This window comes from Pempheris klunzingeri, chromosome 11, assembly GCF_042242105.1.
Source record: "Pempheris klunzingeri isolate RE-2024b chromosome 11, fPemKlu1.hap1, whole genome shotgun sequence".
NCBI lineage: Eukaryota > Metazoa > Chordata > Actinopteri > Acropomatiformes > Pempheridae > Pempheris > Pempheris klunzingeri.
Window position 1 is genome coordinate 10,537,328 of NC_092022.1, and position 18,986 is coordinate 10,556,313.

Genomic DNA, 18,986 nt, shown 5'->3' on the forward strand with positions numbered 1-18,986 from the left:
TCCTACCCCCATCTGTTTATTCTGTACATAACACTTTTTGTACTTACACCTTGTACACATATTTATAAATGCACTGCCTACTGTTATTCCTGCACACGTTTATACTAATACTATGTTTTAGTTTATTCGTCACACACTGTTCTACGGTTAATGTTGTTCATACTGCATGTATATTATCAATTTATATATCACCAGTACACATATGTACATACTCTGGATTTTACTGCTTTTTTGCACTTCAGTTTAGATGTCTAACTTTAAATCTACACCATGACAATAAAGTTCAATCTAATTTAAGTAGCTGGTAGTGTGATTGCGTGTGTGTGTGTGTGTGTGTACCTACATTAAGCTGACTGACAGGCTGACTCCATATTTTACTTTAAGTCAGCTTGATTAAAGTCATTAAAGTTAATTAATCTAAAACGCTGGATCAATAACCTCACATAAAACCATAATCCCCTCAATTCGTCCAAAGCAGATTTCAGGACAGTCAGAAACATGCCTACAGCGCCATCCAGCGGCCCATTGATGTACCAACCCTAAAAATAGGAGCTCTCGGGAACTCTCGCGATGTTTCAGGAGGATATCTCGTTTGACCGCCATACTTGTGGCTCTTTGCAGAAGGGCACGAAGAGGCCGAAACAAGGGTGCCCGGTGTAGCTTAAAGTCGGCACTTGATCCTTCAAACATGCTGTCCAGGCTTGTCTTAGTCTCAGGTATGTACTAACGCCGGTTTCTGAAGCTAATAATTAAACCTACGTAACATTTCCAGACGGGAAATGATTAACGGGGAGAATTTAAAGTTTAAAGTGAATGTGAAGCTGAAGGGTAAAGTGAAGGCCGCACATTGAATGAGAGACACGCTAATGCTAGCTGTAGGTAACTAGTGCAACCTACAAGCTCTGAAAGTGTAGACTTTAGTTTATCTTTTAATATATTTATCGGTCATGTCGTTGACTGTGCAGCATTTTCTGTGTCTCTAGCAGACATCAGCAGTTTGTTACAGCTAAGTTTAATGAAGCTAGCTAGCCATAGCTAGATGAGCTAGCTTTAGCTCTGCATGCCTGCAGATGTCACCTTTTTGACAGCTAACATTAGTCAGCTTTGTGTACATTAAAAGTGTGTGTTTTATTATGATGCTTTACATACTGTTCGATTAAAGCCAGCCTTAATGCTAACAGACATGCTGCTCATACTAATTTGTATTCAGGTATTAAAAATGGCCTCATCCTATAATTGGGGTTTTGACTTGTGTCATTGTACAGTAAAGTTAGGCCCTTTGTTGTCATTGTGTGTATTAGTTACACTTCTATTTAACAGCAATTTTACCATTACTAGCTACTCAAAATGCCTATTCATTTTCATTAGCTCAAATATACATAACATATTAGACATCAGCGTTCTGTCCTTAGCTTAATAATGCTTATAGTTAAAAGTAGTAACTTGAAATTTCAAATAAAAGTCATAAATGCTTTCACAGGGAACATTTGTTTTGATCCTTCCCTCTTGAAGGTTATACTGGTCAGCTATTGTTGAAACAGTTTAAGAGATGTGTGGATTAATCAAGAAAATAACCAACAGATTAAACATAAATGAAAATAAGTGTTAGTTGCACCCATGATTTTATGTCATTGTTTGTTCTGTTTGCAGCCAGTGCCCTGAGAGGCAGTGGCCCCCTCGGAGCTGGGTATGTGTCTTTTTAAAAGTTGGTTCATTCATTCTATTTGTTATTGACATGAGGATACGTTTTTAGCATCATCATATAGAAATCCAATGACCGTGGTCCCTCTCAAAGCTATTAATAATGTTGCATCCCCACAGTCTGGTCCAGGCTTCTCGCTCCCTGCACACAACGTCTCAGAGTCTGGCCCCAGTGCCGCCTCTGCCCGAGCACGGAGGCAAAGTCCGCCATGGCATTTTCCCAGAAGAGATTTTCCAGCTTCTGTACCCCAAAACTGGAGTCACAGGTCAGTAACCAGAGACAAGACTCATCTTTTGGTTATTTAATTTCTGTTAAAAACAGACAATCTCTTAAATGAAATGCTTTGTATTTAAATTCTTCTGTATCCCTTCAGTCACACAAAATGGTAAATAGCAATTTTAGAATTACTAGCTACTCAAAGTAGATGCTTATTCATTCTCATTAGCTCAAATATAAACATATTAGACATCGGTGTTCTGTCCTTAGTTTAATAATGCTGATAGTTAAAAGTGGTATGTCATTTTAAGTAAAAATCAAATGGTTTCACAAGGAACATTTGTTTTGATAGAAGCTTTTTTTGTACAAAATACATAAAATAGAGAAGGCATTACGACAAGACAAGTGAAACAGGGCATTAAAGAGACATATAAAGACACAATTAGGATTTTGCAGAGTAAGATATGAGGATAGAATCAAGCTAAAAAAAAATGTTTTCCCTTCTCTCACCAGGACCCTACATGCTGGGCACTGGTCTCCTCGTCTACCTGCTTTCCAAGGAAATCTACATCATCAACCACGAGACGATGGCTGCCCTCTGCATGGGCGCCATCATCATCTATGGCGTCAAGAAATTTGGTCCAGATGTTGCAGCTTTTGCTGACAAACTGAATGAGGTAGGCTGACACAGATTTTTGTTTATCTTTTTTTATGGTCTGTAGTAGGGCACCTGGAAGAAGATCTCAGTTTCTTGTGTATAGATGCTTATTCCTGTTGTTTTGTTGTAAGGAGGTTAGTCTTTAAAGTTAATCGGTGGTTTGTGATCAAGCTGCAGGCTTTCAGTCTTTGGTCTTCTCTTTTGTGCACAGCCTCTGTGAGTACCCCTGTCATCTTGCTGTGTAATTGTGTTTGCAGGAGAAAGTAGCCAAGGTTCAGGAGGTGAAGGACTTCGCCATGGCCAACCTCACTGAGGCTATCGAGACTGAGAAGAAGGAGCAGTGGAGGGCAGAGGGAAGAGGCGCGCTCTTTGACGCCAAGAGAGTAAGCAGCATTTTTATTTTCCAATATCTTCACTGTTCATAATGTCCTGCTTCATATTTACACAACAATCCATACTGACTGCAGGTAGTTGCCCAGCACTGTTTTACTTCGAGCTTTGAGGATGTAAAGGGGCATCACTGTGTAGCCTTTGCCATTTATTGACCTCTGCTAAAAGTAGAAATTACAACATCAGAGAGTGGATAAAAGAAACCTGCTATGACTACCATGAATGAGGGGAACTGTGATATTAAGATAATAAGAAAATATATGAATACCTTGGAAAAATAAGAATCCATAATTGAATAAATCATCAGTCAACTTGACACTGATCTGTGCAACACTCGACAATTAGTCACACATTTGCTTCTCATCTCTTTAGGTATTTGTGGCCTGAATTCTGGCTCCATATATTAGCATATGACATATTTTACAACATCTTAGGAAAAAAAACGTTTTCATTTAAAGGTATGTCATAGGTGGTTTGTAAGAATTCTGATTAATGTGAAGAGCTGTGTGTTTCTCTGGTCTCAAATCCAATTACAAACTTCTCTTTATGTCACTTAAGTTGCAACACGATCTCATGAGCTTGTGAAGAAGGAGTTTAACCTGCTTAAAATGAATGTGGAAGATGCATAATAGAAGGAGAGCATTGCGGTAATGTACTTACTAGGACTTCACGAACTCCTCTTTTGCTCTCAGAACAACGTGGCCATGCTGCTGGAGACCAACTACAGAGAGAGGCTACACACGGTGACCAATGAGGTGAAGAGGCGCTTGGACTACCAGATCGCCCTGCAGGACCTCCACCGCCGGATGGAGCAGGAGCACATGGTGAACTGGGTGGAGAAGAGTGTCGTCAGCAGCATCACTCCACAGCAGGTCAGTCCTTTTGTGTCAAACTGTCAGCCAAGGGATGTTTGGGTGTTATCTGAAAACTGTTTTACTGTAGTTTTTTTTGGGTTTGGTATGTTTTTTTTACCCCAAGTATAAGATGACCCACCCCCGTTCAAACAACTTGAACTTGAGTTCTCATCCTTTCAGACTTTTCTCTTAAAAGTGAAAAACTGACAGGAAATCCTACATTTGTGTGAGGTTAGGTTATTTTCTCAAGCAGTTTGCACTTTTTGTCTTGACAGAAGATGAAATCTGTGGTCTGTTTCTGCTTTACATAAAAACACTCCATATGAGCTGTAATAAACTCCTGTAGGTTAAACTGTTTTAACACTTTTAAGGATGATTACTCACTGTATATAGACTTCTAGCTAGCCGAGCACAATTAAGGCTACTAATAATACCAATAATACCCATAATACAAAACACTTTGTAGGAGCTGGTGTTGCACTGGTATTCTCTCCACTATAAAGAATATCTGGTGTTGTGAACATGTTGCATAATGTGTAAAATATGAAGAACGTAAAAATGTCTAGTCCTTGGCTATAAGACGACTCGAAAATTTCCAGAAAAAATATCTGGGCCTGAACGGTTTATTTGATCAGATAGTTCATGATTCATTTTGCCACTTTAAGACCATTTTATTTCATATTTAGTTCTTCCAAAATCTGAGACCTTTGGTCTTTGTCAAATTAAAAAAGGACACAAAGGAAGTAATGCATCCACAAAAAAAATTAAAAACTACCAAAAACTCACCAGTCGAATTTGCTATTTTATTATTGATCCTGAGCTGATTCCTAATAATAAAATGATCTTTAGTCATCAAAAGTTCAATTTTTTTTGTAACAGACCTCTGATCAACACGGTGACACTCTATGGCTTTAAATGTGTGTTTGTTTTTCTTTCAGGAGAAGGAGAGCATTGCCAAGTGCATCACAGACCTGAATGCTCTGGCTAAGGCCACCCAGGCCAAAGCCTAAGCTGTCAAGTCTTTGGAGAAGGCTACTCTAACCCCCTCACTCATTGTCCCATGACGAGACGCTCACTTTTCTTTACAGAATAAACTATTTCCTCTTCAAAGATAGTCTCTGTCAATATTATGGGTGTGTACAGTATTTACGTGTCACCTGATGGTAAAATAAATGGTTCTCTTATTCAACATCAACTGGCTAGTTTTTTTTTTTTTCCCCACTTCAAGTGATCATTTCATTCTTTCCACGTTTTGTTTAACCTTTGCTTAAATATTTTCTCAGTGTCTTTAGGTGTATTTGGAAAATACTGCCGTCATCATTTTTATAGCTACAATAAATTACGCTTGAGCTTGACTGCTAAGTTACTGCGTAAGAGCATTTTGTGGAGCACTTGAGACCTTTGATCACTGTGAAGGAGATACTGTGAGGCATTTCTAAACCTTTGGACTCATAATGAGCCACAGATTTGCTGCCATCCACCTCAAATACTTATCCTCATAACAAACCGGGCCAACCCTCCTGATCCGTCACTCCTATCAGATCGTTGCACTTTGATCCTGGTGCCTTCATGCAGGAAGTCAAGGAAAATTTCTCGGTAAGCTGCAAGAGGAACTGATGCTTTGTGCTGTGAGTAGTCTTGGTGGAAAATCTGTGTGAAAGAAGGGAACGATGACAGCGGAGCAGAGCTGACACTGACGGGTAAAAACTGGATGAAAACATTTTGTATGGGTGAAGTGATTAGAGGTTTAAGATCGAAGGGGGTTACATAAATCATGATAACTGGTGGCACCACGTTCTGCTTAGAAATGGAAATCTGTTTCTGTTGACAGGAAAACTCATCTTTCATCCTACATTCAATCCAGGAGGTATGTGACCGTTTGTGTACTTCTGTTTCATGTCTCTGAGTTGGAGCAGGTGTTTTTAAAGTTTATGTCTTAACCTTTAGATACATGAAGGAGAATCAGCTGATATGTCGGAACACCTGGTTACACTGATCTTACCCTTATTCTGATCTAAGTCCTATCAGGACTCTGATTAATGATTTTTAACTGTGAATTTTTAACGGTGTAACTAACTGGGAAATTCCCCTCTTATTGTGTTACTATAACTGAAAACAACAAGTTAAGGGTAAAATGTAGTGTGTAAGTAAATAATTGATCTCGGTAATCAGTTAAACTGTAGGAGAGAAACATTGGGTGTATTTTGTTACTTATGAATTGAACTTGTAATATATAAAAGGAAGAATGTATTTTATCAATCCTTTTTAAGTTAGTCCAGCTTTAAGCTCTCAAAATCTGTAAATATCCCAACTGGGCAAACAAATTCTGTGTGCGTTATGTGGAGCCTGTATCCTTGTAATCATCTGTCCTGTTTTAATATGACACAGTTACTCATGATGTGTCAGATAATCATCTCTTCTTACAGGACCGGACTGGAGTGATTCTTGCCAATCTGAAGTTTTAACTTTTCCAAAAAAGACGAACGTACTAGTTTAAAAATGTTTGGGAACACCAGACCTTTCTCTTATTCCCCAAGGTTAGTAAAAGTTTAATTTCACTTTCAGGTTCAACAATCACCAGGATTAATTTGGATTGGATGAAGTATTGGAGCACCAGTTGGAGAGCTTTACAATGCTCTATACACACCCTTTCATGATAAAACACTAGTTTGTAGTAGCTGAGGATGGTTTTATTGAAAGGTACCCCACTTCTCCTGTTTGATGGGTTACCTTTTGTTGTGCTTCAGGGGTTTCTCACAGGACGAACTCCCTCAGCAGAGGAAGGCTTTCCAACAAGATGACATCAGGGAGTTACTGCTGCAGAGAAACATGTCCAGGCCTAGTGGAAAATCAATATACAGTATGTTCAGACATAAAAACAGAGCATCCATTATTTTCTCATTTCTGTGAGACATTTAAAAAAACAAAACAACTATGTTCTTTACATCAGTGCAGAGAAAGGAGTACTCCGAGACACTGAACAGACATACGGACAACTTCCACTTCAGAGTGGAGGTATGAAATCTGCTCCAGCATGGAGACATACACATACCTAAGACTACAACCGTCAGCTCTCCTCACCCATGACCCTCCACTTTGACCCCACAGCACCTGTTCACCTGTGAGCTGGACGGCCAGGAGATGAAGACGCTGGACAGCTGTGTGGCCAAGCTGAAGAGGCTGGATGTCAAAGGTCGTCTGTGGCCCCAGGAGATGATCATGGAGGCTCAGGGAGGGTATCTACTGCTCAGTGACATTGAGACCAAGGTTGGTAATTTAAACAAATACAGCACATGGCCATAAGTATGTGGACATCATAACTCATATGTAAATGAACACCTAATTTTAAAACCACAAGCTCACAGTCTGTGCTCCAGTTCATCCCAAAGGTGTTGGATAGACCTGGCTTTGTGCATGCAGGTGTTGTCTTGTTTAAACAGGAAACTGCTACCAAATAGTTGGAAGCAGGGTCCGTACAAAGTCTTGAAAGTTTGGATAGTTCTTAAGTTTAACCATCATGTTTTCAAGGTTAGGAATATGCTTCAATTCAAATATACTCCCTGAAAAATGCTTGATTTTCATCTACACAGTCACATAAATCAAAACTCTTTTAGTATTTGAAACCATCTCAACAGCATATCTGTTTGTATTTGCTGTATGTACTGATGGTTTTTTTAGATGATTTTTAGATGGTGTATTCACTTTCATCAACCTGTGGTCCTAATGTTTGTCCCGTTCATTCTAAAGGCAGAGCTGGAGTCGCTGCCTTTGAGTAGCATCCTGCAAACCAAAGCTGTGCTGGACAGCTGCAGCTACAACTCTCTGCTGACAGTAACTGTGCAGCAACGCAACAAACCCACTCCCCAGGTTTTCATGTTCCAGTGTGAGGAGACCGGGGTGAGTCACGTTTCACCACAAGTTTAGCCTCCTGAAAGCTTCTAGGGAAGCGGGGGGATGCGTTAGTGTGCAACCTCTGAAATCAGGGCTGCGCTTTGAAACTATTATCACTATTTCATACAACACAAGCTGTTTTTGCTTGTGTCATGTAGGATTTTGATTCAAAGCAGATCTGTTTTACCAGGCGGAGCACATCAAGAGCGATCTGGATAAGGCAGTCCAAAAAGGAGGAGATGTGGAGCCACGCAGAGGGCAGTCTGACATCAGGTACAGTCCAGCCTGAGATGGAAATAATACATTAATGAGAAAGCAGAGGAGGGACAAATAAATAGCCTGAACAGTAAAATGCATTGAGAGCTGTCTGTCATTGATGCTCCCAGGAGTAACCTTGAGAATATCATCGGGCAACGTGTTCCAGGAAGTTTCCGGCAGGCTGGGCCTCGTCCTTTGCAGCAAGAGAGGATCCCGCCACAGCCAGACCACCCGCCTCCACAGTGGAGCAGCAGAGAGCCCGGTATAGCACAGATTAATCTGATCTACTGTGCGTACATGAAAAAAAATGTTTCTGTCAGTAGTGCTTACCTACAGCTGACGTAGATTTTTAATTTCCTCAAAAAATCTCAACAACTTTATGGATGTGTTGTGTGCAAATAAGATGGATTGAGCCATAAACTGTATGCAGTATGTTTTTAACTGTGTCAATGTTGCTCCTGAAGTGCACCCACACTGATATTTGTCTCCTACCATGTTTCATTGCCCTATAGAAAATATTCATATGCCGGCTCCTCGGGCATACACTCCACAAGAGGCTGCAGTGCCCCATCGTGATCTTCATGAATTACAGAGGGGCCCGGAAGTGCCTTTATCACATGAGCAAACAGACACACAAAGGAACATGGTCAGTGCTAAAATTGAACTGTTTACATTAGTTGTAGGTAGTGGATTATATCAGTGATGAATTATCATAGATGTTGCCGCTGCATGTGTTTTGAATCATTCTTGTGCTCCTTTTCACAGGACATTTTAAACCATGTTATAAGTGATTTGGAGGCCTTCATGGGCAAAGTGTCGGTTGCAGCAAATACACCTTCACTGAAAGACAACAAGAGTGATAAGAAAAACAAGCCTAAGAAGAATAAATCAAAGAAAAATGGTAACGTATCCAGTTTATCTGTAAGTGGCCTCCTATAGGCACAGACGTACTGATGGCACAGATGTTTGTGTCTCATAAGTATTTTCTCCTGCAGCTGTCAGTCTGCCAACTTCGGCGGAATATATCTCCTGTCTTCAGAAAGTCAAATATGGATTCAATCTGCTGGTAAATACTTGTTTTAAGTCTTTAAACATCTTAGCAGATCACAAATTGACCAGAGTGGTTTTGGAAAAAATTTAGATGAAGGCTCCTGCGTATTTACTGGAAAGTTTGATTGCAGCAGAGCGTGACTGAAAATCTCTTCATATCGCAGGGCCAGCTGGACGGGATACTGACCAGCCCCAGTGCTGCAGAGTTTGTCCACATCTTCTTCACTAGTTTAGGCATGGTGAGCTACACCTAAACTACCAACCGTTTCCCGTGATTGTCACTCCACTGTACAAAGTGTGTTCATATTTTTCAACATGTTTGCAGATAGTGCCTCAGTATCCAGCAGACCTGCCTCCTACTGTGCTGTCTCCCCTGCTGACAGACACAGCCGTACAGCTGCTCAGTCAGGTCGTGGGCCCAGAGGAGGACCACCTGTGGAGGTCTCTGGGAAAATCCTGGAACGTCCCCAGGTAAAGCGGCCTCCCACACTTACATAAGTCTTTTTATAAAGCTTGTAACCTGCTCATATATAGCCCCGTGGCTGCACCTACACCTGCCCTGACACGCATTAACTTGGGCGGTAGTATCAGGGTGTTTGCTGATATGTAAATATAGGTCAGAGTTGATGTTGCACTCATGTCCTATATGGAAAGAAATGGGAGTGATTTAATTTGAAACTACTACTAATTTCATCTTTAAGATGGTAAATCCTAAATAAGGGCATTAATTTACCAAATTAATTAGCAATTAACAATGGTATAGTGGTTATAAACCATTAATAAGAACAACTTTAGGACTGCTTCAGTTGTGAAAAATCCCTTTGACTGGTGCTTAACTTGCTTTGTCTTTTTATGTCTATAGTCTTCAGGAAAACCACTCCAGTGCTGTTTGACCACCTTATTTGTGGGAAAAGCTGCATATTAACATTAAAGAAAAGATAGCAAGAAAAGCAGCACTTAGGTTTTAATATTAGCTTCTTCTAACTTATCTGCAATAGTACAGCAATAGTAAATCATCAACAGTTAAAAAAATCAGCCTGTGAACAGAAAGTCACTGACACGCAGCCAGTGGAATCACTGTGCTCTGCCAAAAAATAGTCTGGCACATAATTCAGTTTTACACTTTGGCTTTTGTACAGATCAAATAAAAAATATCACATGTTAATTCATGGGCTGAATTTTGAATGATATTTTGAGACTTTTGAACAGACTAGCTGTACAGCTTTCTACTAAGCTGCTTTGATTTTGTGATCAAAACAAGCTACATGCCAGGGCCTGACTTTCTGCTGTTTGTTTGTTGTATACATTTGCCATGTTTGAATGATCTCAAATCTATCATTCACAGATGTTTGAGAAAAACCAAACTGTGCAGAAATGTTTGAGGAAGTTATGTTACTTTAAACAATTCCCTTTAGACTTTTACTTGTCTAACAGATTCCTGCCCTACTGTCACATCACAGGTCTAGATGGCCGGATGATGATTTCCCAGTTTACATCCCAGAGTTCTACGATGGCTGGCAGCCTCCGGCCCCGTCACGCATGCCTTCCCCGCTGCCTTATCACACCAGTCCAATGAGCAGGAGCAGCAGCCAGCGCTTCCCATCTGGCCGACCCAATGGACAAATAAATGAAAGCCAGAGCTACTCGCCCAGGGGGACACAACGACAGCCAGAGGAGGTACCACACTGACAATTACTCACTTTTAACTCACTTTCAACTGCAATATATTTGGGACTTAACGGTGCTCTAGCAGAGAAATCAGGTCACAACTACACATCTAACTGTTGCTAAATTAGTTTAAGTAGCTATCACAACTACAGTTACTGCTTCTGTCTGGCAGTCAGTACCTTTAATATGCAAGTCAAAACATCATTAGGCAGCTAACCAGTGAAGCCTTTATCACGAGTCTCATTCAGTTTCATCCTGTTGCCTTTTACAGCCTGTGACCAACAGTTCATGGCGTTCACCACCACAGTGAGTGTGATTACACTGCCCTAAATATGGCTTTATGATCACAGCTGTTGTGAACATTTCTTTTAATCAGCACTCGCTGGTCTTTATACTGGTCTTCTGCACTGCTGTCACAAAGTGTGTGTTTGCTGCCGTTTCAGCTCCAGTGAGCCACCCCTGTACATGCGAGTCATTTACGATTTCATGGCCAGGAACAACCAAGAGCTGAGCATTATGAAGGGTGATGTGGTTCAGGTGAGATGATGACAAACATAACCATCTTACCCAGAAATACAAGTATTATCCAGTATTACTTGTCCAACACAATTGTGCATCGACAAAATGCATTTTTATATATCAAGCACGTTTGCAGCAATGTGACTGAAAATTAATCTACCAAGCAAATGATTATGTTATTCAGAAAGATAAAATCCAGTTATACAGCCAAAGATGTCCAGTGTTAGCAGGTCCCAATGTTACCGGAGTTGGATTTGGTTTTTGACATCCACCTCTACTGATGGGGTTTTTTAATCGCTCTTAGTCTGGCCCCTCCACTGGGAGACCCTATCAGGGGCTATAGACCCCAATAACACAGCTCCCAGGTTCACAGGGATGCACAAACCCCTTTATCCCCTTTAGCTAGAAGTTAAGTGTACCTTTTGTTAAAACTGTGGTTTGCTTGTTCTTGATTCATGAATCATATTTACCACAGCCACGATTATAGCTGTCAGTATTAACATTCAGGTGTTTGGTTCTTTGTGCTTCCTACAGGTGATTCAGAAATCCAAGCAATGGTGGCTTGTTCGCAACTCCCGTGATGAGGAAGGAAATGTTCCTCAGAATGTTCTGGAGCCGATGAAGAGCACCAGGCCCATGGAAGATCTACCTGTGAGCGACACAGCACTGCTGAACGACCATTTAAAGGATAACTGTAGTATTTTTGAACCTGGCCCCTATTTATTTATTTTACATATTTTGGGTTTGAAATGATCTGGTAGGAACAAAAGCTTTTGGCATTGGTCCAGTAGATTGCTTCAGCCATGAATGGACTACAATGGCTGTGATGCAGTCTTTGGGGGCAACCTCGCCAGTCCAAGTACATCCACGTTAGTTTGGATCCAAACTGACGTAAAATTGTTTTTGTCAACTGAGTTTGGTGGCTTTGAACAAAGCAATATACAGCTGTTTCAGGTTAAACAAAAAGGATCCTACGGGTTTATCTCTGTAGGGATCCTTTCTGTAATATTGTCGAACACTTTGAATAACAATCCACACTTTAAGTGGGTGTAGTTGCCCCAAAAGATTACTTTACAGCTACTGCAGACTGTTTTGTGGCTGCTGTCCAGTTCAGGTGATCTACTGGAGAGTTAAACAGATTTCACTTTGCTCTCCCTCTCAGCGGGACACTCGCGGTCCAGTGACTCTGGACTTGACCTCCACAGCTGCAGAGGTCAGAGCCTGGCTGGAGTACAAAAGTTTCTCCAAAATGTGAGTGAAATGATGCACACAGGGACTGGGAACTATAAGATGTTTGTACAATAAGACTTGTTTTACAAGATGAAGTCAAATATTCGGTTTCTTTTTCTACATGCAGCACTGTGAGCACCCTCGGGGTGCTCTCGGGTGAACTGCTTCTGGGGATGACAAGGAATGAGATGAGGACTGTGTGTCCAGAGGAGGGAGGCAAAGTCTTCTTCCAGCTTCAGGGCATTAAGTCAGCCATAGCAGTAAGTAAACGGTCATGTGAGGCACGTGCACACACACCAAACTGCAGCAAATCAGTAATATTTAAATCTTGTTCCCTACAGCTCGCCAGTGAACCATCAGGCCTGTACAACAGCCGCTACTAAAGACCAGCTTCACTGCCCTGTCAAGTTCTCTCCTGAATTCTCATCCACAGATCAACATGTGGAATTATTGGCATCTAATTCTTTAATGTCATGAATTATCTTTTGTGCAATTTCTGTTATTTAAGGGAATAAAGTTCTAAATGTTGCATAACTTAGAAGTTAATCAGAAATTAATTTTTCTGCATTTTACTTAGTTTTCAAACAGTAATTAAATCAAAATATATACGTTCACCCAACACTACAGTTAATTCGCTTTAGTAACTATAATTGTGTCCATGTTTGATAAATACTGTATGAAAACATACATACACTTCTACTGCAGTAACTTATACCTGGTTATATTTTCCTTGAATTGATTCTTAGATGTCGTGTATTGTGAAGAAAATGATGCTGAAATTGAGTCACAAACTGAAGGAAAAAGTCAGAACAGTTTTTAATTCACTCTGTCAAATCTGTTTCAAAAGAAATTAAGTGCTTTAACTCAAATTAAAGTTTCTACTTAATATCAGTACAAACTTGGTCTTCTTTTTATACAATTCTGATTTAACTAAAATGTCTTTTAGGCGTGTAAATTATTAGTGAATGTAACTTCAAAGGACATGGAACCCATACAACCAACTAGCTAACAGGTTATAAAAAGTACAAACTTCTCTAGTTTTGAATTTACAGGTAATTGAATCAGTTTCACTTGTGAACATTGTTCTTTTCATTATTTCTCTAAGGCGTCAATGCATTGTCCTTCACTCTTTCTTGTTTCCCCACTTGGCCATCTTGTTGTTGACAGGAGTCTTCATGAATCTGTCGGACTTCATGTAGGCAGCAATCTTCTCCAGAGCCTGGGGCGACATATGTATACTGAGTCATTGAGTTCTTAGTTTGTTAACATGACGAGAGGCAGCTCCACATATACATTTACCTTCTGTACAGACATCACGCTGAGGCTGTAACAGCAGCACAGAGGACAAAAGGTGCTAGAGTGCAGGACTTTCTATTTCCTCACTGCAACCTTCAGTGGTAAATGTAGGCTGTGCTCTTTGTATCTGACAAATTCTTGAGTGCTCTCACCTCAAAACGGTCCAACAGATCTTTGAGGTTCTTGAAGTCATCCAGGCACGTAGGATGAAACATCCTGTGCTGATCCAACAGCTCGTACATAATGAAGTCCACAAAAGTGATCTGTAGCATTAATAAACACAATGAAAGCAAAAGAAAGGCTGTAAATAGTCTTTACAGCTACACCACTCAATTGTTTTATACGAACAAGGAGATTTGCTCTACGAGTGTTAATAAATAGGCACGGCCCTTTTACACACAAATAAGTCTTAAAGTATCAATATGTTTTTGAACTAATCTACTGATATAAAAAGGAAATGACTTTTGGAATTTATTTTGAAAGTACAAGTCGGCGGTTGCATTGTAATTTCCCTTACATAGCATCCAGAAGTCTTACCCATATCACATAAACTCTGTGAAAAAGTTTCACAATCCCAACATGAAAGCTCCCCATCTTGTTTGGTCTGTGATTCACACAGCCCTAAGCTGTACATATGCTGCAGGCATTGCCACTAAAAGGATGCATTTTTGCAGGGCAGCCACTTCACATAAGTTATTGTAGCCAGAGTGTAATGTTGCTTTGTGTGTGCAAACGGGAAATTGTCTGCCAACATGTTTACCATATCAAATTCACAAGGCCATTATATGCCAAATGTATGAGATTTACGGTGTAATGCTGCTTTAACAATGACTGTGCCGAACATATTAAGCCTCCCGTGTTTAAGGGACGACATACCTTGTCACCAGCAAACCACTTCCGGTCTCCCAAGAAATCTGAGAACTGCTTCAGTACGCCAGATAGCATCTCGAGGTACCCTGGCTTCATCTTGTCCTGGTGTCACAGAGGTGATGTTGTTGTTAGTTGAGATTCAACAGGCGTAAAATGACATTAAAATCCAACTTTTAATGTAGTACTCACAAAGTCAGTATAGCACAGCCTCACGAAGCCGTTTCTGAAGTCCATCGACTGGTTCTCCAAGATGTCCACACGGACCTTCTCATCCTCAGTCTCTCCGCCTGTGATCAGATCAGATTTAGTGAGACGCTCTGGGAATGAAGACTGACACACTACACCTGAAACATATGAATAACTTTGGTTTTCTCTTAACCCTTCAAAACCTGAGCTCAATGTCTAAGCTTTCAGAAACCCTTTTTTTCCAATACCGCAAACCGTGGCGTAATTACGGTAATCCAAAGTGCGCTCGCGCAAGCGTGTCGCTGACAACACACTCGGAATTAAAGGGTTAAGGAGATTTCAGAATTTGTAATGCTCACAACAACCTGCTGTCTCTTTTGACTAAATATTCATATGTGGAATAAACACAATACTTACACAAATTGTGCTTACGAGCGATGTATCTCATGATAGCATTGCTCTGCACCACCTTCCTGTCTCCATCCTCCAAGTAGGGCAGCTACGGCAAGATGTTAATCACAACATCATTATTAGTTCATGTTTTACACTGCAATTGATATTCACACTCACAACTCTCATTCGTGAGGTTAAACTGACTTACATTAGCAAAATCCATTCCAAGTTTGGGTTTTTCATCAAACCAGCAGCTCTTGTCATAGTTGGGAGCTGTGGAAGAGAAATGTGGGTTAGATGACTAACTAGGTATGTTGTTTGGACACATCTATGACAGCTATCAGTTGAACAGGTACGTTACCTTCACCACAGACATAAAACTTGTTGTCATACTTGGTGCCAGTGTACTCCAGCAGCAGACGGATTGGCTGGGCAAGCTGCAGAAGTGTCCAAAAATAAATAAATAAATCAAAAATGGGAGAGGTTGGTGATATTTTGACTTTCATAATATATTTCTGTTCATGAGACATGATGCTTACACGTGGATGTCTGAAGCTGACATGCATTCACAATGTTTTACTCTGAATCTCCAATCTGCAACTCCAAGCCCCTTATGATGACTTAAATACCTTGTAGTCATGATGAATGTGTGCATGTATAGGGTCACAAGGACTTGTTCGTCCTCAACAGGTTAATGTTGAGGTTTGTTCTGTCTTATTAATCTAGCTTTCAGGGGATAAAAGTTTAGTTATATGAACGAGGTAAAATGATTTTCTACAAATCTGTGTCTTTCTGTGCTTTCTCATCTCTCAGGTTCCTGTTGATCCTGTGGATCCTGGTCCTGGCCCTGCTGATGTGGTTCTCTGGTTCCTGTGGGTCCTGGTCCTGGCCCTGCTGATGTGGTTCTCTAGTTCCTGTGGATCCTGGTCCTGGTTCTGCTGATGTGGTTCTCTGGTTCCTATGGATCCTGGTCCTGGTTCTGCTGATGTGGTTCCTATGGATCCTGGTCCCGCTGATGTGGTTCTCCATCAGCCAACGGATGTGCGTCTGTCCATGGCTACAGCCTGTCCGTCCTTGGGAGCTGGATCTTTCCTTCACTGTGGTGCTCCTGGAGGTTTCTCTTTTCCCACTGGGTTTTTTGAGTTTTTCCTTCCCGAAGAAGGAGGGTCATAAAGGGCAGGTGATCCATCGGACTGATCCATTGGCCTCATCGACTGCTGGACTCTTTATTAGATTGTTTGTTCGCTTACACTTGTTTATTTCAGTGAACTTTGTAAAGCACTATGAGACACTCTGTTGTGATATTGGGCTATACAAATAAATTGAATTGAAAATTGAAATCAGTTTAGAGCCACAATGAACTTTGTGTTTTATCCTCAGAGTTTAACCAACCATACCGTTTGTGTGCAGTTTGTGTCATTTATCAGTGTAGAAATACTGAACACTGCTTCTTGCTTAGTTTGCTTTGTATAACCATTTTCACATTAGGCTTTTACATCTTGGTCAAACAAAATGAGCATGTGATAACTAATTAGCATAATTTTGTTGAACGTTTTTAAGAGTACGTAGATGTATGAGAATGATATATATTGAAATATTTGAAAGCTGCACCCTGACCTGTAGGCGTAGTTATAGGTAGTTAACCATTTAGAGACTTGACCTTTTACATCCAAGTTAACAATTACAGTGTCTGCAGGTTGCAGCATGTCAGTCTGGTGCTCTGACTATTTTAGCTGATTGCATGCAGCCAAGTTATTTAATTTAATCCAGCAATGAGAGGCTCTAATTGTTTGCACGCTGGATAATTAAGGCTAGGGCTAATTAAAACTGGCGCAGGTTAGCTAACAGTCAGCTAGCTTTAGCAACAGTTTTATTTGACTCATCTAGGCGTCACTGCTAATGCACCGAGACCGATAACAGTAGCGGTTCAAGTGCATGGAGCAGCAACGAGCTATCAACGTTATGTAATATCACACACTTCTAATACGATGATAAATAAATTAACATGCAGTAAAAACGTGTATTTCAGAGGTAAATGGAGAGTTTTGAAGGCGGCGGTCTGTGAGGACTACAGCCGGCTGCCAACAACAGGAGACACCGTTACTTCACTAACAAAGAAAGCGGCTCCACTCACCCCACGAATATCCCAGTAGGCCAGTTTCATGGTCATTTTTAATCACTTTCTGACACCAGATGTGGACGACCGACCGCACGCTGCTCCTGCACCGACTGTGTGGACCGAAGGGAGGGGGAGGTGGGTTCGTTTGTTCCACACGGAGGAGGTGGGCGGGCTGAGCCGGGCGGTCACACATTACTACTTTGAATGGAGCCGCTCCTACAAACCGGTTTTTGTGTTTGCACTACTAAAACATCCATCAACACGTGAATGCACACAACTGTACTTCATATATCAACCTGGCATGAGAAGTGTAGGTGAGTGACACCCATTACTGTGCGTGGAAATCCTGTTTTATCCAACAGAAAACCTCAGAGTCATGCTGAGGCAGCGAGTCCAGACTTTTCCATGACACAGAAACACTCAACTACAGCTGCACTACTCTACTAAAGCTGCACTACAAGAGTGTATGCAGGGATTATTGCATAAAACCTGACCGACCTGCACGCAAAAGAGTTGCCGATGCACATTAAAAGAAAGAGAGATAAAGGTTAAAGTTTATATGACCTTGGAAATTTTAAAATAGTACCAACTCATGGTCCAATAACTAGCTTTTTTCTGGAGCTTTCTAAACATAAATTTGTCTTCATGAGCAGACAGAGATTGATCAGCTGTTAAAATTTCATCCATACAATTTATTCAAGAGTGGCACAGGTGAAAGCCACTTACCAGCTGGTAAGTGGCCTTTGAGTTAGGATTGTTCTGTCAAAAAAGTACCAGCGTTATCAATAAATGTTTTGATTGTGTTGTGCATAACATACAAAAAATGGTGACAATTGAGCCGAATATGGGGGGAATGTATGTACTCAGAATTAATGATGAATAAAACTAAAAAAGAAAAATGTTAATTACAATACCATTTCATAAATGCATGCAAAATTGTAAGTTTAAGATGTGACCAACAATTTTCACATTACAAACAATTATTGCATTTTTATCATCTATTACTTTTCAGTAGATAAACTAACGCAGTTTCCTCATCAGACTCAACGTGTTACATTAACACACATCTTTTAAACTCTGTACAGTACACAGACTATGTATGTAAGCCAGGATTTGTTTCTTAGCAGCCAGAGCTTTTTTTTTTACATTTATTTTGAAAAGATGGAGCTTTGTAATCAGTGTGAATTTTGGTGTTGAACTTCATGCTCACTTTGACCCACATTGCAGAGTAATGAGCCGAACACGAACCCACCACACAATGCATTCTTTGTCTCACTTCTGTTACTCACTCAGTCGCACAAATGTCAAAAGAACCCCTACTAGTAATCGACTGCTGAGACTCAAACAGACCTTATGCGTCTGAATAAATTATGAATTGTCTTTCTCATTCTGTTTGATCCTTTGTAATCTGCAGTTTTCAGTTTTAAAAGACTTTTTTTTTTTGCTTTCTGGGATGTATAAACTATAGCAAGTCAAGAACTCCAATGTAAACAACATTTATTTTTCTTAGACACAAACATCATTAAATAATATTTCACAAACATGACATATAATTCTTTCGGAGGGAGACGTAGTGCTTTTGGATAACAACAAATAACCCCACACATAACATCAAGACCCGAACTGAAGGCAGGAGTTTGAAAAGTCAAGACGGGTCAAGTTAGTCGACTTTCACTTCTCTACTAA

At 40.5% G+C, this 18,986-nt stretch overlaps 3 protein-coding genes across 3 annotated transcripts; 2 read left to right on the forward strand and 1 right to left on the reverse strand.

Moving 5' to 3' along the window:
- The first annotated feature begins 589 nt into the window (after positions 1-589).
- On the forward strand, positions 590-5,011 carry atp5pb (ATP synthase peripheral stalk-membrane subunit b). Its single transcript, XM_070839461.1, has 7 exons — positions 590-716; positions 1,651-1,687; positions 1,822-1,967; positions 2,432-2,595; positions 2,834-2,959; positions 3,659-3,838; positions 4,759-5,011. Exons 1-7 carry the CDS (start codon positions 689-691, stop codon positions 4,828-4,830), a joined length of 753 nt encoding a protein of 250 aa, XP_070695562.1. The 5' UTR covers positions 590-688; the 3' UTR covers positions 4,831-5,011.
- A 346-nt stretch (positions 5,012-5,357) lies between these two features.
- eps8l3b (EPS8 signaling adaptor L3b) lies at positions 5,358-13,322 on the forward strand. Its single transcript, XM_070840383.1, has 20 exons — positions 5,358-5,520; positions 6,247-6,357; positions 6,568-6,680; positions 6,771-6,835; positions 6,929-7,087; positions 7,568-7,717; positions 7,902-7,984; positions 8,098-8,231; positions 8,482-8,615; positions 8,735-8,870; positions 8,965-9,035; positions 9,184-9,258; positions 9,345-9,490; positions 10,480-10,696; positions 10,959-10,993; positions 11,131-11,224; positions 11,741-11,857; positions 12,369-12,457; positions 12,564-12,696; positions 12,778-13,322. The coding sequence occupies exons 2-20, from the start codon at positions 6,320-6,322 to the stop codon at positions 12,817-12,819; spliced, it is 2,031 nt and encodes a 676-aa protein (XP_070696484.1). The 5' UTR covers positions 5,358-5,520; positions 6,247-6,319; the 3' UTR covers positions 12,820-13,322.
- Positions 13,229-17,445, reverse strand: gstm.1 (glutathione S-transferase mu, tandem duplicate 1). The gene is made up of 8 exons (XM_070840385.1): positions 17,316-17,445; positions 15,543-15,618; positions 15,390-15,454; positions 15,206-15,287; positions 14,792-14,889; positions 14,609-14,704; positions 13,885-13,995; positions 13,229-13,655 (listed from the first exon to the last, which is right to left on the reverse strand). Exons 1-8 carry the CDS (start codon positions 17,349-17,351, stop codon positions 13,560-13,562), a joined length of 660 nt encoding a protein of 219 aa, XP_070696486.1. The 5' UTR covers positions 17,352-17,445; the 3' UTR covers positions 13,229-13,559.
- Between the last annotated feature and the right edge of the window lie 1,541 nt (positions 17,446-18,986).

Excerpts from the sequence above, each read along its gene's own strand:
- atp5pb (XM_070839461.1), top strand. The coding sequence starts at position 689 with ATGCTGTCCAGGCTTGTCTTAGTCTCAG. Across the intron at positions 717-1,650 it reads CAGGCTTGTCTTAGTCTCAG|CCAGTGCCCTGAGAGGCAGT; the intron begins GTATGTACTAAC and ends TTCTGTTTGCAG. Across the intron at positions 1,968-2,431 it reads CCCCAAAACTGGAGTCACAG|GACCCTACATGCTGGGCACT; the intron begins GTCAGTAACCAG and ends TTCTCTCACCAG.
- eps8l3b (XM_070840383.1), top strand. The coding sequence starts at position 6,320 with ATGTTTGGGAACACCAGACCTTTCTCTTATTCCCCAAG. Across the intron at positions 7,718-7,901 it reads TCCAGTGTGAGGAGACCGGG|GCGGAGCACATCAAGAGCGA; the intron begins GTGAGTCACGTT and ends CTGTTTTACCAG. Across the intron at positions 12,697-12,777 it reads GCATTAAGTCAGCCATAGCA|CTCGCCAGTGAACCATCAGG; the intron begins GTAAGTAAACGG and ends TGTTCCCTACAG.
- gstm.1 (XM_070840385.1), bottom strand. The coding sequence starts at position 17,351 with ATGACCATGAAACTGGCCTACTGGGATATTCGTGGG. Across the intron at positions 15,455-15,542 it reads GTTTTATGTCTGTGGTGAAG|CTCCCAACTATGACAAGAGC; the intron begins GTAACGTACCTG and ends TCTCTTCCACAG. Across the intron at positions 13,996-14,608 it reads AGTGGTTTGCTGGTGACAAG|ATCACTTTTGTGGACTTCAT; the intron begins GTATGTCGTCCC and ends TTAATGCTACAG.